The following is a 13029-nucleotide window of genomic DNA, read 5'->3' on the forward strand; positions in this document are numbered from 1 at the left end:
TAGGCCTACAGTACGAGTAACGCAGACATTAGGACGGTGTGAGCAAGTGGGGACGGTTTAATCGCTTTAAAGACATGTTTTTGGGAGAAGATAAATGCCCAGTATGTCACGGGACCGGTTTTGCTCAAGAATTCACTTCCATTCCATCCCCTACAAAACTCAACATAACACAAATAAAGCATTGCGTGTCGAAGGAGGAATCGGATGCCAGCAGTTGAGTTGACACGCCTCGTGCCTCTGGGGGGGGGGTGGCAGAGTGCTCCTCCCACGGGTGGGTCCGCAGGATGGGAGGTGGGAGTGGTGGGTGGCAGTGAGTGTACGCCGCGGTAAAACCCAGTATTTCACACACGTTCCATGGACAAAATCCAGTAAATAAGTCTAGAAAACAGTTCGACACCAAGCGACGCGAAACGCAGTCCCTAAAGCAGTCGATGTCGAAATGTCACGTTTAAAAACTTAACTCTAAAGTTAAGGGACACAACCGTGTACCCGTCGCTCACGCAGCGTGAGCGTAAACACGTGAAGTGTTGTTTTTGTGAACATGAGGAGCGTGTATCGCTAGAAACACCTAAGATGAGACGTGAATAAAAGACGGTCGTCGAAGGGTGTGTCGAAGAGGAGAGGAGCTCGGGGCGCCGCGAAGTCCCGCCTCCGCCGGGACTACAGCTCGTTAATATAGTCCTTACAGGCCAGTGCAGTGCGCGCGCCACGCCGCCTCAGACCTCGTACATGACTCGTCTTGTAAGAACACTTTAAAGTACGAGAGCGGAGGAGAGAGTCTTTTTCAGCGAGATCCGGGCGGGACCGTCTCTTCTGCATCCGCGCTGTCGAGTTCCTCTCCGCATCGTCGTGTTCGGCACAGGAAAGGATCGTTTTTACTCCGCTCACTAAGAGTCAGACGTGTCTTGATTCAACTTGTCGTTCCCGATGTATAATATTATATATAAAGCAATCAGAAATGCGGCGTTCGGCGAAGCGAGGTGCGCCAATTCGGAGCCGGAGGCGCCCAACAGCTACGAGGAGCTGTTCGAGAAGCTGGACGTGAACCGGGACGGGAAGGTGGACATTGCGGAGCTCAGAGCGGGCCTGGCGGCCATGGGCATCGCCTTCGGCTCCGTAGAGGTACACACACACACTGCTGGCAGCTGCTGGGGCTCGTCGCGGCCCTGTCCGGTTGTTCCTAATACCGGACATTCGCGGAAAAGTGCGGTTGTTGCACAATGAAAAAAACGGGCGTCATTTGCAAAGGAACTGTGTGTGTGTGTGTGTTCGCGCGCGCGCTCCTATGTTAACATCTCAGATCTGAAAATTTGATGTGTGTTGGGCTCAGAATATTATATCATCATGTGTGTGTCCCCTAACCTCACTGCAATACATAGCCAAATAATGAATATAAATGCAGTAAAAATGGTGGGACAGCTGGTAGCGTAGTGGTTACTGTTACTTACTGCTCTTGAACCCAAAGATTGCAGGTTCGAGCCTTATCTCTGGCTACACTACAGTACCCCTGGCCTGAGCCACATACTTACCCCAAAATTACTCCAGTAAAAACTACCCAAGGGGTTAACAGCTGTAGCCTCAACACTGCGTGTGGCTTTGGAGAAAAGCATCAGCGAAAATGTGGAAATGATTGAGGCTGTAGTGTGTTTTGCTGGTAACACAGAGTACACTGCTGAGCCCAGCGGGTCAGGCTCAGGAAAAAAGGGATTTGATACAACACTTGCCAGTTATTTAGCTCCGTCAGACGGCAGCGCCAGCTTCCCCTCGACACAAATAGTACTTGAGCCCAACTGCAGAATTTTGGACTTGTAGTTGTGAGAAGAAATGGGAAAGTCCTCCTAGTTTTATGGTTTGCAACAGGTCGGTGAGCTTTAGGGTGCCTCTGCATTTGGGAAATTGAAGAGACTTGCCCACTGTTGCAAATGGTTCGCATACCGCAGCATCGAGTCATACTTGCTCTTAAACAGGTAATACACAGGGTAACACTCGCACCTCTACGCTTTGCCCTCATCGCTCACTCATCAGGATGTGAACATCATCATTGCAGTCATGTTGTGGGCCAGCAGGTGGCGCAGCGGTTAAGTCTGGGGGTTGTTGCTCAGTCTGGGGGTTACTGGTTTGAATCCCTTACTGTGAATGGATGCAGTTGGAAAACTCTGCTGCATAAATGGGTAAATCATTGTAAACTTAGTTATTGATTGTCAACTGCTTTGAATAAAGGTTTTTGCTAACTAAAGATTATTTTTTTTTTGCCAGGACTGCAGTATAATTCTGTGAAAAGAACGCATCCAGCACATAACGCCAGTCCAGTTGAGGTTTAGTACATATGATATCTAAATGAGAGTATATTTTGGAGTATTATACATCTCTTCCCAGAGTGCTCTTAACTAGTTGTACCTGCTGGACACTGGTGTGTTTGTTTTAACACTGGGTGGAGTTGAGAACATGAGAAACCTGTGTGGCTTCATGCAGGAAGGGCTGAGTCTAGGAGAGTCTGAGCACCTGATCAGTGGGTTTTGATTTTAGCTGGGACATTTAATTTTTTTTTTTTTTTCTCCCACGGTGATTCTTCAAACTGTATGCTGTAGGTTTCTGGTTGGTTCAAGTAGTGTTTAAAGTATAAGATTTAGTTTTTCCAGTCCTTGCAAACTGAGGAAATATTTTAGGAATCCAATACACCTGGGCAGTCGATCGCAGTATATTTAAAAACAGTGTTGTTGTTTTTTACAAAAGCATAAAAAACAAACCCTTCTGTCAGAAAGGCTGTTTGACACCCTTCTGAACTTTGCACAGCTAATGACATTAACATAGCAGTATGTCTTCTATACCCTCCTTAAGTGAATAATGGAAGGGTGGGGGGCGTGGGATAAATATAATTTAATAGACATAATTTCAAGACCGCTATTCATAAACAGTAGCGGAAGCACTGCATATGTATGTGTGATTTTTAAAAAAAAAGAGTATAAAGCAGGTGATGAACAAACCTATTAACGTAATTGAGAATTAACTAACACTGTGTTTTAAACAATGTTTTAACGGTCCTGTGTCAATGTTTTTATCCTGTTGCATATTTGATATGCATGTTTGCTTTTTCTTGCAATATTGCATTGATGCCATTTCAAATTACTGTATTTTTTTTCTTAGAAAATAGTGTCTTCTGGAGACACAGATAAGGACGAAGGGCTCAGTTTCGCGGAGTTCTCCAAGTACCTCAAGGAGCACGAGAAGAAACTTCGGCTGACGTTCAAAAGCCTGGACAAAAATAATGATGGTATGTAGTAAATTATGAAATTTTATTGTCATTTGGTGACTTCAGATGTCAGGCCGCTGATGCCAGTCATACTTTTGTGTGATCTGGAAAATTCTTAAGGTTGAATGAAAGTAAATGTTTAAAAACATTGAAGTGATCTGTGAGTAGAAGGCTGGAAATTATTGATAATAGTTAAAATTGCATATATGGAGCTCATCTTGGACAGCTGGTAGCTGTGTTTAGAGCTGCTGCCTTTGGACCTAAAGGTTACAGGTTTGAATCCCACTTTGACTAAGGTACTCTAAATTGCTCCAGTAAAATTACCCAGCTCTGTAATGGGTAAATAACTGTAGGTATCTTAACATTGTAAATCACTTTGGAGAAAAGTGTGAGCTAAATGAATGCATGTAAGTGTGGTTATGTGAAAAGACATCGATTGCTGAACTGAAGAGGGGGTGCAGTGGTGCAGTGCATTGGACCGGGTCCTGCTCTCCAGTGGGTCTGGGGTTCGAGTCCTGCTTGGAGTGCCTTGCGACGGACTGGCGTCCCGTCCTGGGTGTCCCCTCCTCCCCCTCCAGCTTTTTGCCCTGTGTTACCAGGTTAGGCTCTAGAGCCCTGTGATCCTGTATGGGACAAGTGGTTTCAGATGGTGTGTGTGTGTGTGTGTGTGTGTGTGTGTGTGTGTGTGTGTGCGCGCTGAACTGGAGAAATAGTCCTCTGCTAAATGCTCTCTGTTCTCTAGGCACTATTGACTCTATGGAAATCAAGCAGTCGCTCGCCGACCTGGGGGTGAATATAACGCAGGAGGAGGCGGAAAAGATTCTTAAGAGGTCTGCCATCTTACTGAATTTTCTCATTTTACTGCACCTTACTTATGTTATTACACATAGTGCTGGTGAAAAGTGTCATCAGATACTGCTTTTAATAGTCTGTTTCCTCTTATTTTTTGTATCTTCTCTGTTGGTTTCACAGATTCAGCTAATTAAACATCTGCTGCGGTAATAAGAGACATCGAATAGCTTCAGATAGAAGAATCTTTGGTTTTTTTGGTGGTATAAGTGATCAGAGTTTGTGTTTTGTAAACAAAGACACCGCTGACGTTAATCTGCAGCGTCTTTTACTCCATGCTGTAACGGTGGCTGTGGCCGGAAGTGGGCATTCTGTGTGTGGGTGGAGGGCCCTCGCAGTCACGTGGGCGCTGTGCAGAACTGTCCTGCAGCTCCAGTGATAAAGAATTTATGTCCCAGGCCCAGAGGAGAGCAACAGCAAACTGAAAGTATAAAACCTCCATAGCAGGAATGGGTTTCATCTTGGTAAAGTTACACATTATCACTGGAAATTGTTTTCCAAAATATAAGCTTCATCATATTGCATTCGTTGTTCCTTCTCTGAAAACGGGTACCATGCTTGATGACCACGTTACTATAAATAACGGCATACGGTGTTTGGTGAAATCGTGACTTTTTGCGTTTCAGTCACATAGGAAAATTTTTCTATAATGTCCAAAATGATATTTTCAGTTTTCTCTTTTCACGTCTCGATGTTTCACAAATTAAACCATATGTGGTTAAAAAGGAACAGTTTCTTGTTTGGGCAGGTAGAACTCTTGTTTGTTTAACATTTTGCTTCACCCTCTACAGTTGATGTGCTCGTGCGCAGCCTGAGAAACTGAAAGTCAGGATGTAAGAAGTAAACCCCAGGAGCTGGAACAAGTTTTGTAGCAGTGTTGTGGCAGTCTTTAAATACAGAACTTTAATGTTAGCACACTTAAATATTAAATGTGCTCCTGTTTCACTGGCTCCTCATGGTAATCAGGTTGAATTACAGATGTTTGAAAAGCACATTTTCCGCTTTATTTTTTTAAGGGCATTTTCTTCACTTTATTTTCTAAGATTCACTTTTGCAACAAAGCAGTTTTGACCCGTTTTTATGCATCCAGCCGATTGACGCCGGTAAAATGCGTCCGCCTGGTTAATTCGGCTTATTTCCAGCGTTTACACCTTGTGTGTGGTGTTTGTAAGTGTTGTAACTAATAATGTTGTTTCGGAGGTTATGGAGACATTTACGTTTTCAACCAGTAAATAAATAAACACATCAGGAGATGGCTTTGTTATTAACCTTAGTGATTGTGACTTAGTGGTAACCATGACTTTGGGGTTACGAACATTACATACACTCCCTCCGTGTGATAAAAGGCCCGTGACACTCTTCCCCCTCCATGTCTCCAGCATTGACGTAGATGGCACCATGACAGTGGACTGGAACGAGTGGCAGCAGCACTTCCTCTTCAACCCCGTGGACAATCTCCAGGACATCATCCGCTACTGGAAGCATTCCACGGTACGAACCACTGCTACTATGAGCAGCTTCTCGTTGGCCTCAGCGTGTATGGGTGTGTGTTTCCGTGTTTGTTTAGGTATTTCATAACATGCCTCAAATTAGTTTTCGCTGTGAATGGCGCTTGTTGACAGGTACTGATATGAGGAGTACGGTGTTATGTCCGGTGGCCTCCTCTGCCAAGAGGTGTCAGCTTCTCCCTTCACTTGGGAACACCTGAAGCTCAATCTGAATGGAGTGTGATCTGTTTCAAGGCATTGGGACTGGGTTGGGCAGCGTATGCACATGTCCTCTGATGTAACGGTGCCGACGGATACCATGAATGAGATGCAGTGACTCTGGCAGCGTGCCGGTGCCTGTGTAATACACTGCTGCAGCGTCAGAAATGTCACGAGTTGCAGCGAAGGAGACTGACTGAGCTGCTTGGCGAACCATTTATATCCACTGTAGGGATGCTGGTGAGGGATTCATCCTGAGACAACTTTTTTTGATGATCTGGTCAATTGCCTTGCTTGTACTCGTTTTTAGTTTTAAAGTACTAAAATAAGCGTACAGATGCAAAGTATTTAAACAATCAGTGCCAGGTACTAATTAAAATTGAAATTTAGCCATTAAAATAGTGCTGACTCAGTTCTCACTGTTCATGTTGTACTGAGCTATTAATCGATTTGCTGTAATTTAGCTGCTGAATTTAATTTAAACATGATTTATTTAATACCAGACACGTTCGCTGTGTAACTGATTGCGGTGGGTGTTTGCTCCAGCTAACCATTTTTGCTTAATTTGTGTAAAAAAGTGGTGTATAAACCAAAAAAATCACAACCTGGTGTAGATTTTAACTGGCAATTGATACAACAAACTAGCCCAAATGGGCAGGAAAACCACCTAACATGAAACACTGGTGTTTGTTTAATTTAATTTAATTTAATTTATAATTTCACACTAAGGGGGGGCATGGTGACACAGCGGGCTTGACCGGGTCCTGCTCTCTGGTGGGTCTGGGGTTCGAGTCCCGCTTGGGGTGTCCTGTGATGGACTGGCGTCCCATCCAGGGTGTCCCCCCTTCCCCTCCAGCCTTACGCCCTGTGTTGCCGGGTTAGGCTTCTGCTTTCCGTGACCCCGCTTGGGACAAGCGGCTTCAGCAAGTGTGTGTGTGTGTGTGTGTGTGTGTGTGTGTGTGTGTGTGTGATTTCACATTAATGTCAGAAATAGTTCAAGCAGCCATGCTGTCTCCAGTCTAAATCGGTGTAGATGCAATATTCACATACATATTACTTACAAACAAGAGGTTTAAAAACGTGATCTCGCCATGTTTTTGGTCGAGCCCCATGTTCAGCTCAGAGCATAGGCAGTTTACTGGCACACACAGCGTAATGAAAGTTTGGACAGTGTGGAGACCAGAGCAAGAACACACACTGTTTTAGATGGATGGATGGCTAAGTATTTTATTGATCCCCAGGGGGAAATTCAGTTGCAATATTCAAAAAAAGGTCTTCCTTGGGAAGCAGGCAGACATTGAAGGTGACCTAGGGGAGAAGTTATCAGACACACCGTTTTAAAACGAACTGACCTGCATCCTGGAGTCACGTCAAAGTCGTCTTTTGACGTCAGCTAATTTGGGACGTCCTCTGAGGGATTAGCTCGTAGAGGACCTGCGAGGCGGGGTGGGGGTGAGCGAGGAGGTGCAGGACGGAGCGCCGAGACGCTGCCAGTGCGTTCAGGAGCATCCAGCATGGCACTGCTGCAGCCGCAGAAGGGCGACTGGTTCTTCATCGACCTGGAGGATGGCGGGGGGACAGTCTGCGAGGTGGACATGGAAGTGGTACGTGTTCAGGTTGTTCTCGACATACAGGGAGAAGTTGCCGCTTGTTGCTTATGGAGCTGTGTGAATTTGATTAATTTGTGGCCATCTTTGACATTGTTCTTTTCTGACCTTATTTGCTGCCTTTGTAGCCTGAACCGTGGTAATCTCGTGCACCCAGTTATTTGAATAAATGAGTATCCCTGTGATGTATTTGTCAAGATAGCTCTTATAGATCTTTCTTGGCAACGATGCATGCAGAATATGAACTCTTTGCTGTTACGTAAAAGCTGTTGGTGCATTTTGAGGCTGAAAAAAATGAGAAATAATTGCACAGAAAATAATTTTCTTGTTTGAAATACTGTACTCCTCAGCAAAGATCAGACTAAACATGTCCGAGTGTTGCAGGAACTGGATCTGTGGCTAATGGCAGGTTCATCTTTCAGGAGGTTCTGCTGTCAAATCTGTTGTGTATGAAGGGTTTTCTCTGCAGTAAAATCCAGTAATTACATGGATAATGTGAATAATTAACGACTACCGAGATTGGTGTTTTTAGGGACTGAAATCACATGTTAAGTGACATTTAATGAACTTAATGCCAACCTTATCGAATTGGCAAAAATGTACGTCTTACATTGACCGTCCATTAATTTTCAATGAAAAAAAATGTGGTGTTTTTAAAAGTATCAGTAAGAACAGTGTGTTTGTGTTTCGCTCTTGACTTTTCATACTCTAACTGTAGCATTGACAGAGCCAGACATTTTTCAGACACTTTTAAGCAGGGCATTTCAGCAAAAACATTACAAGTTGTTGCGCTCTATACATTTAAATTGACCCCCTTACATGTCAGCTGTTACTCAATGACTCCCTTTTGAAACCAGCACTGATTTTTCTGCACCTTTGAGTTTAGGCACAGAGGCATCAGAAAGAAAGAAATTCTGCCTTCACCCAAGCTCAAGTGAACTTTTATAGTGCACTCTTCTAACGTCGGTTTGATCCCTGCTCAGTCTCGGTGGAGTTGTGCACGTTCTCCTGGAGTCTGCATCGGTTTTCCGCTCACATTTCCGTTTCAGGCAAACTGGTGACTAGGAATTGCCCGTTGTGTGTGTGTGTGTGTGTGTGTGTGTGTGTGTGTGTGTGTGTGTGTGTGTGTGTGTTTTCTCCGTTGCTCTGGTGTACCTGGGTCATTGATTGCAGGGAGTCTGGTGCAGTGCATCTAGCATTGTAAGTCACCTTGAATAAAGGTCTCGGCTAAATATTATGGAATAAACATTCCGTGTCATTTTGGCGAAAAGTTTCCTATGTTAATGAATGTAAACGTAAAAATTACTTGCGTAAAATTTTAGCACCATGTGCTGTGTCACAAATGTAATGTTCTGTGTTGTGTTCTGTTAACACACATTTGTACCGCTGTTGCATGAGTAACAAGGGGACTGTACTGTTCAAACAAGTGTAATATTCCCTGCAGTGTTTATGTAGAACTTTACACAAATAACTTCACAGATACATTATTTTGGCCCACAATACCAAACAATCGTTATGCCGATAACTACTGGGTTATTTTACGGAGAACACGATGCATGTAAAAGCAGTATATTCATTGTATTATATTAAATCTTTGTTATACTTTTCTCTTTAGTTTGCCTGCATTTGTCTCTATTAAAATGCTTTGTTACACTTTGTCAGTGTACAAAAGAGGCTCTCTGCTCAGTCTTTACAGTGTGCTTGCATTGGCCAGTGTTGTATGAGATGTCACTTGTCTCTTCCCGCCCCACAGGTGCTGGACATTGGGGACAGCCTCACCATCCCTGATGAGTTCACGGAGGAGGAGAAGACCACGGGCCTCTGGTGGAAGCAGCTGATGTCAGGGGCGGTGGCTGGGGCCGTGTCTCGTACGGGGACCGCCCCCCTGGACAGAATGAAAGTGTTCATGCAGGTGCCTGCTGCTCATCACTCCCATTTTCCTTATTGATGTATAGGTGATCTATACTGATCTATATTCGTGTTAAGTTCATTGATATGCCTAACTAACATTTAAAATGTATTGTTCCCAGAGTGTTGCAAAAAACATCTTGTGACAGTTAACACACTTAAATGTTACCTCACTTACCTTCTTCTGACAACTAAGTTATAAAAGGTGAAGAAAGATAGAGGATTCCTCATGGGAATACCTACGTAAAAGTTAGTGTAATTAAAGAATAGTTGCTTTATAATTTTCTAATAAGTTATGTGAATCTATGTGTTAGATCTTTATTATCGTATTTTGACACAAAGTCCACTGAAATAACAGAATATGCATGTCTGTAGTATGGGGGTGCGGTGGCGCAGTGGGTTGGACCGCAGTCCTGCTGTCCAGTGGGTCTGGGGTTCAGGTCCCGCTTGGGGTGCCTTGCGGCGGACTGGCGTCCCGTCCTGGATGAGTCCCCTTCCCCCTCCGGCCTTACGCCCTGTGTTGCCGGGTAGGCTCCGGTTCCCCGTGACCCCGTAAGGGACAAGCGGTTCTGAAAATGTGTGTGTGTGTGTGTGTGTGTGTGTGTGTGTGCATGTCTGTAATCAACCTATGGCTGATAATTAAAAAAAAAAAAAAAAAAAAAAATGTTATTTAATGCTTATATTCTAGGTGCATGCCTCCAAGTCCAACAAAATCAGCCTGGTAGGAGGCTTCAAACAGATGATAAAGGAGGGGGGAGTGACATCCCTCTGGAGAGGCAATGGCGTGAACGTGATCAAAATCGCACCTGAAACTGCCATTAAGTTTATGGCCTATGAGCAGGTATGTGAACTTGACCAAAGACATGGCGTACACAGCAATAAGTAACATCTCGGTGTCTTTCACATATGTGAGGGGGGTTTGATCCTGGTGTGATTCTTAAAGTAGCCCTGAAATAATCCTCATTACAGTAATGCTCAAGGCTTTGCTTCGAACACAGCATCCTTCCTGGGATTGAAAGCTCTGAATAGTAGTGTACCGTGTCCAGTGCTAGTCTGCAGGAACTCGCCACCCCTCTGTGTGACTGAGGACAACAGAGGACACCATTGTGATGACCTTGGGAGTCTTTACCTTGGTGTTTTATAGTCATTTATTGCTTAGTTTTTGGAATCACTTTAAATGGGTAATAGTAAATAATAGTCCCGCATATTAAAGTGTAGATATCATGAATTAGGATAAGTGTGTCATCTGTTTCCCCAGACCATGTGATCTAGGCATGACCACACTCTGTTCCTCCATTATCAGGAGTTTATTTTTGCCTTAAGACTTGTCAGAAATGCCTCCATAAATGAATCTTATCCAGGAAATGTTCAGGCAGTTCTTTCGTGTGTGTGTGTGTGTGTGTGTGTGTGTGTGTGTGTGTGTGTGTGTGTGTGTGTGTGATTTTTATTTTTCTCACTGAGTGGCCCCTCTTGTCTCCTTACAGTACAAGAAGTTTCTCTCTGCGGAGGGGGGCAAAGTGCAGACCCACGAGAGGTTTATTGCTGGTTCTCTGGCCGGAGCCACGGCACAGACAGCCATCTATCCAATGGAGGTGAGTGGAGACCTCTCGTTGACAGGGGGTACCCTTCCTCCCTGCTCCGGACTTGGCAGATAGGATCGTCGTTTAAGGCACATGGATGATGGGTCTTCATCAACAAGTCCTCACCACCTGTAAATGTGGTTTGTTCCTCTGTTCTGTTAGGTGATGAAGACCAGGCTGACCCTGAGGAAGACTGGCCAGTACTCTGGAATGTTTGACTGTGCCAAGAAGATTCTGAAGAAGGAAGGAATAAAAGCATTCTATAAAGGATACATCCCCAACATCCTGGGCATAATTCCCTACGCTGGGATTGACTTGGCCGTGTATGAGGTTTGTGTGTGGGGCAGACAGATGATTTATAAAGCACAACTACTTACTGGGGCAGCAGTTAGCAAAATGGATAGTGCTTGCCCCCTGCATATCAGGAGTCCTGGGTTTGAATTTCATTCTGTAGTAGTATCTTTCAGCAAGGTACTTAATGTGAAATTGTGGAGTAAAAACTACCTTGCTGTTTAAAGTGTAAATCATTGTATGTAATTTAGTGTATGCACTTAATGTTCCATGACATTTAAGAGAAATGTCTGCTAATGAATAAATAGTAAATAATTGGTTTGTAGTAAAGTTTTGATGTTGAGTAACTTGGAATTGAAGTGAGTTGGTATAATAGTCTTTTTACGGCTTTTCTCACAGCTGTTTTGAACATAAAATAATAACAAAAATGCTCATTTCTTTTACAGCAATAGAAAGTGGTTGTAGTGATATTTAAAGAAAAACAAAGTGGTGACTGTAGTATCAAAGTAGCAGTAGTATCTCTATCCTGATCTTAATATCATCAACTTTGTCATTTTCAGAGTCTGAAGAATGCATGGTTGTCAAATTATGCCAAGGACACGGCCAACCCTGGGGTCATAGTGTTGCTGGGATGCGGCACCATCTCGAGTACCTGTGGACAGCTAGCGAGTTATCCTCTCGCTCTCATTAGAACACGCATGCAGGCACAAGGTAAGCACCAGGCTTTACAGTAACATAACTGTGATTTTGTGTTGAACTCTTGTCATTTTAAGCATGAAACTTTGAAAATATCAACAGCGTGATTCCAAGGTGACATACCATTCAGGGTGTACAAAAGTACATTTGTATAACAGATAAAGAAGTTCAGACACAGACACATGATTATCCACTCAAAATAAAGAGTATGCTCCAGGGAACCTTCTGCCAAAAGCAATGTATGTCTGTAATCTGCAATATTAATTTATAATTATTTTTCTTAATGTGTAGCCTCTCTGGAAGGATCAGAACAGCTGTCAATGAGCCGACTGGCCAAGAAAATAGTGGAAAAGGATGGCATCTTCGGGCTCTACAGGGGAATTCTCCCCAATTTTATGAAAGTGATTCCAGCCGTCAGCATTAGCTATGTGGTCTATGAGTACATGAAAACGGGACTGGGCATTTCTAAATGAGAAACGCCTTAAACTCATCCATTTCAAAACAGTTCCCTTCCATCCAGTACAGCAAAAGCTCAGGACAAAGGTGTTAACTTTTTTTAAAAAAAAAAAATAAAAGTTCCCATGTTTTCATTTCAGTTCAGTCACCTGATATACACTATTCCAAAATATTAACATATCATGCCTTTTTTTGCATGTTTTTAGTTTGTCACTTTATGAAATCATTGCTTGTTGACTATGTGTAGTTAAGGCAGTGAACATATGAAAGGTATCATTGCAATTTGAAAGAATTCCAAAGATTTATTACGTGTATGTTTTGCAGAGATTGTGCCTTATGATCCTTTCAGGTATAAATTTGTTGTCTTTTTTTTTTTTTTTTTTTTTTGGTATCCATTGCCTTTGCCCAAGTTTTTATTGTGTAGTTCCTGTTTACAGTTTAATATTTTTAATACACTATTCTTTGAATATTCTGTGTGGCTGCTTTGTTCATTTTTACTGTTTTGAATACTTAGAATAGTTTGTGTGTTTTGAACCAAGTGGCCTTCATCCTCTTAGTATCCAAGTGTTTTTAAGCCTGGCTTGGGACATCTCAGTTTTGTCTAACTTAACCAGGTTATTATTCAAATGATTAAATTCATATCTGCCATATCTCAGTTGTTTTTGGTGAAGCTTAATAATGAATGA

The 13029-nt window shown here is 43.2% G+C and overlaps 1 protein-coding gene across 1 annotated transcript; it reads left to right on the plus strand.

Moving 5' to 3' along the window:
* The first annotated feature begins 447 nt into the window (after window positions 1–447).
* On the plus strand, window positions 448–12705 carry slc25a24 (solute carrier family 25 member 24). The gene is made up of 10 exons (XM_018753806.2): window positions 448–1122; window positions 3145–3271; window positions 3993–4080; window positions 5479–5590; window positions 9166–9324; window positions 10009–10161; window positions 10805–10912; window positions 11063–11230; window positions 11752–11902; window positions 12179–12705. Exons 1-10 carry the CDS (start codon window positions 928–930, stop codon window positions 12358–12360), a joined length of 1443 nt encoding a protein of 480 aa, XP_018609322.2. The 5' UTR covers window positions 448–927; the 3' UTR covers window positions 12361–12705.
* Window positions 12706–13029: the final 324 nt, after the last annotated feature.

This window comes from Scleropages formosus, chromosome 9 (assembly GCF_900964775.1).
Source record: "Scleropages formosus chromosome 9, fSclFor1.1, whole genome shotgun sequence".
Lineage (NCBI taxonomy): Eukaryota > Metazoa > Chordata > Actinopteri > Osteoglossiformes > Osteoglossidae > Scleropages > Scleropages formosus.

What these genes read in the sequence shown, in the direction of transcription:
- slc25a24 (XM_018753806.2), top strand. Translation starts at nt 928, where the DNA reads ATGTATAATATTATATATAAAGCAATCAGAAATGCGGCGTTCGGCGAA. An exon ending in GCGGAAAAGATTCTTAAGAG is followed by an intron (nt 4,081 to 5,478) that starts GTCTGCCATCTT and finishes CCATGTCTCCAG; the next exon opens with CATTGACGTAGATGGCACCA. An exon ending in TTGACTTGGCCGTGTATGAG is followed by an intron (nt 11,231 to 11,751) that starts GTTTGTGTGTGG and finishes TGTCATTTTCAG; the next exon opens with AGTCTGAAGAATGCATGGTT.